This window comes from Lactuca sativa, chromosome 7 (assembly GCF_002870075.4).
Source record: "Lactuca sativa cultivar Salinas chromosome 7, Lsat_Salinas_v11, whole genome shotgun sequence".
Lineage (NCBI taxonomy): Eukaryota > Viridiplantae > Streptophyta > Magnoliopsida > Asterales > Asteraceae > Lactuca > Lactuca sativa.
The window spans coordinates 61,600,828-61,602,883 of record NC_056629.2 but is presented as its reverse complement, the minus strand read 5'-3'; the positions used below and the strand labels follow the sequence as shown (position 1 = coordinate 61,602,883).

General features: G+C 37.5%; 1 protein-coding gene across 1 annotated transcript; it reads left to right on the top strand.

Moving 5' to 3' along the window:
- Positions 1 to 347: 347 nt before the first annotated feature.
- LOC111883758 (uncharacterized) lies at positions 348 to 1,343 on the top strand. The gene has a single exon (XM_023880076.1). It carries the CDS (start codon positions 348 to 350, stop codon positions 1,341 to 1,343), a length of 996 nt encoding a protein of 331 aa, XP_023735844.1.
- Positions 1,344 to 2,056: the final 713 nt, after the last annotated feature.

Here is a 2,056-nt window from a genome sequence, read left to right as displayed (position 1 = left end):
CTTTTTAACAAACCTTCCGGAATGGGATACTACGGCCAACGGGCATTTACTGTAAATGGATTTCAAAATTGGAAGAAAGTAGGTGGGAAAAATATGCTTTTTTGCAACATATCGGAACTGAGTGTACATCTTTTCACAATGTTGCACAAAAATCATATGGTGATTTGCTAAATGAGACTCAAGATATACGAAATACGATTGAGAAATTTACAGATGAAGATCGTAAGAAGAATATATTGAGATTGAAGGCTATTATATACGCAGTATGTTGGTGTGCCTTTCAGACAATAGCGTTTAGAGGTGATAATGAAAGACCAAATTCCATTAACTAAGGAAATTTCCTTGAAATGTTGGAGGCAATCTATTCTTTTAACAATGAGATGAAAGAATTGTTTCGCACTGTGCCTAAACATGCATCATATACATCACCAACAATTCAAAAGGAGATTTTAAACCATATCTCTAATAGGGTGAAACGGATGATTTGCGATGAGATTGATGGTGGAAAATTTTGTTTACTTGTTGATGAAGCACATGACGAGTCCAACAGAGAACAAATGTCTATTGTTTTGAGATTCGTAAATAAAGATGGCGTTATTATGGAGCGTTTCCTTGGACTTGTTCATGTTCGTGACAATACATCACAAACTCTGAAGAATAGAATATATTTCCTATTTACACATAAGAATCTTGATTTTAAGTCGATTCGTGGCCAAGGGTATGATGGTGCAAGCAATATGCGAGGTCATTTCAAAGGGTTGCAAGCATTGATTTCGAAGGATTGTCCGTCTGCATATTATGTTTATTGTTTTGCTCATCAATTGCAATTAGCATTAATGGCTGCTTCACAAGGAGTTATTGCATTGCAAAAGTTTTTTACTCAGTTATCTTTTGTTATCAATGTCGTTGGTGCTTCTTCCAAGTGTTCCGACCAACTAAGAGATGCACAAGCAGAGCAAATGACATATTTTAAATCTATTGGTGAGTTGGAGACTGGTAGATGCCTCAATCAAATTGGTACATTACAACGGGCTGTAGATACCAGATCGGGTTCTTACTTGAAATTAGTTTCAACCTTAATCAAAATGTTTAGTTCAATTTGTGAGGTTTTACTTAAAATTATTAAGGATGGCACTGGTTCGATCAGAGGAGATGCAGATTCAGCATATGAGACTATTACAACATTTGGATTCATTTTTGTTCTACATCTCGAGAAAGAAATAATGGAGATCACAGATTTGCTTTGCCAAGCTTTACAAAAACAATCTCAAGATATATTGAATGCATTGAGGATTGTTGCATCCACAAAATTGTTATTGAAAAAAATGAAAGATGAAAGATAGGATGGTTTTCTCTCTCATGTTAAGTCATTTTGTCTGGAACGCACCCTTACTTGTCTTCTTCTAACTTTAATAGAGGAGCTTGAGCTCGTAATAAGTGTAGCGATCATACACTTGAACATCATTATCGAGTGGATATTTTCATCGAAGCAATTAATTGTCATGTAACAACGTAAATTTTCAAAACAATTTTTCATTTCTTTAAAACGTAATTCCATTCAAGACAAACCATAAAATCCAATGTAACATGGTCATAATACAAAACATATCAATCCCAAGACCAAACATATCCAAATCCGCATGTGTGTGTGTACAAGTCATGTCGGCGCCTTCCCACGCTCCTCACTAGTACCTGAAACACATTACACATAAACACTGTAAGCAAGAAGCTTAGTGAGTTCCCCAAAATACCACTTACACACATACACCTTTCCAGGCCATACTCCACACGACCTTCCGGTCCTTGTGTCTCAGGGGGATTCCGTCCCAACCCGGTAAACCTTCCGGTCCTACCCGTGTTGACCTTCCGGTCCATAACTCCCTGACCTTCCGGTCCACATCATAATGCCTTCCGGCCCATATCAAGCATAGCATACATATCACATACATAGCGCATACGAAACAGGAAACTCATAGCATACAATGCATATATCTCATAGCATACCAGACCTTCCGGTCACACATAGGTACCCTTCCAGGTACAGTATAGTGAGAAG

What these genes read in the sequence shown, in the direction of transcription:
- LOC111883758 (XM_023880076.1), top strand. Translation starts at nt 348, where the DNA reads ATGTTGGAGGCAATCTATTCTTTTAACAATGAGATGAAAGAATTGTTT.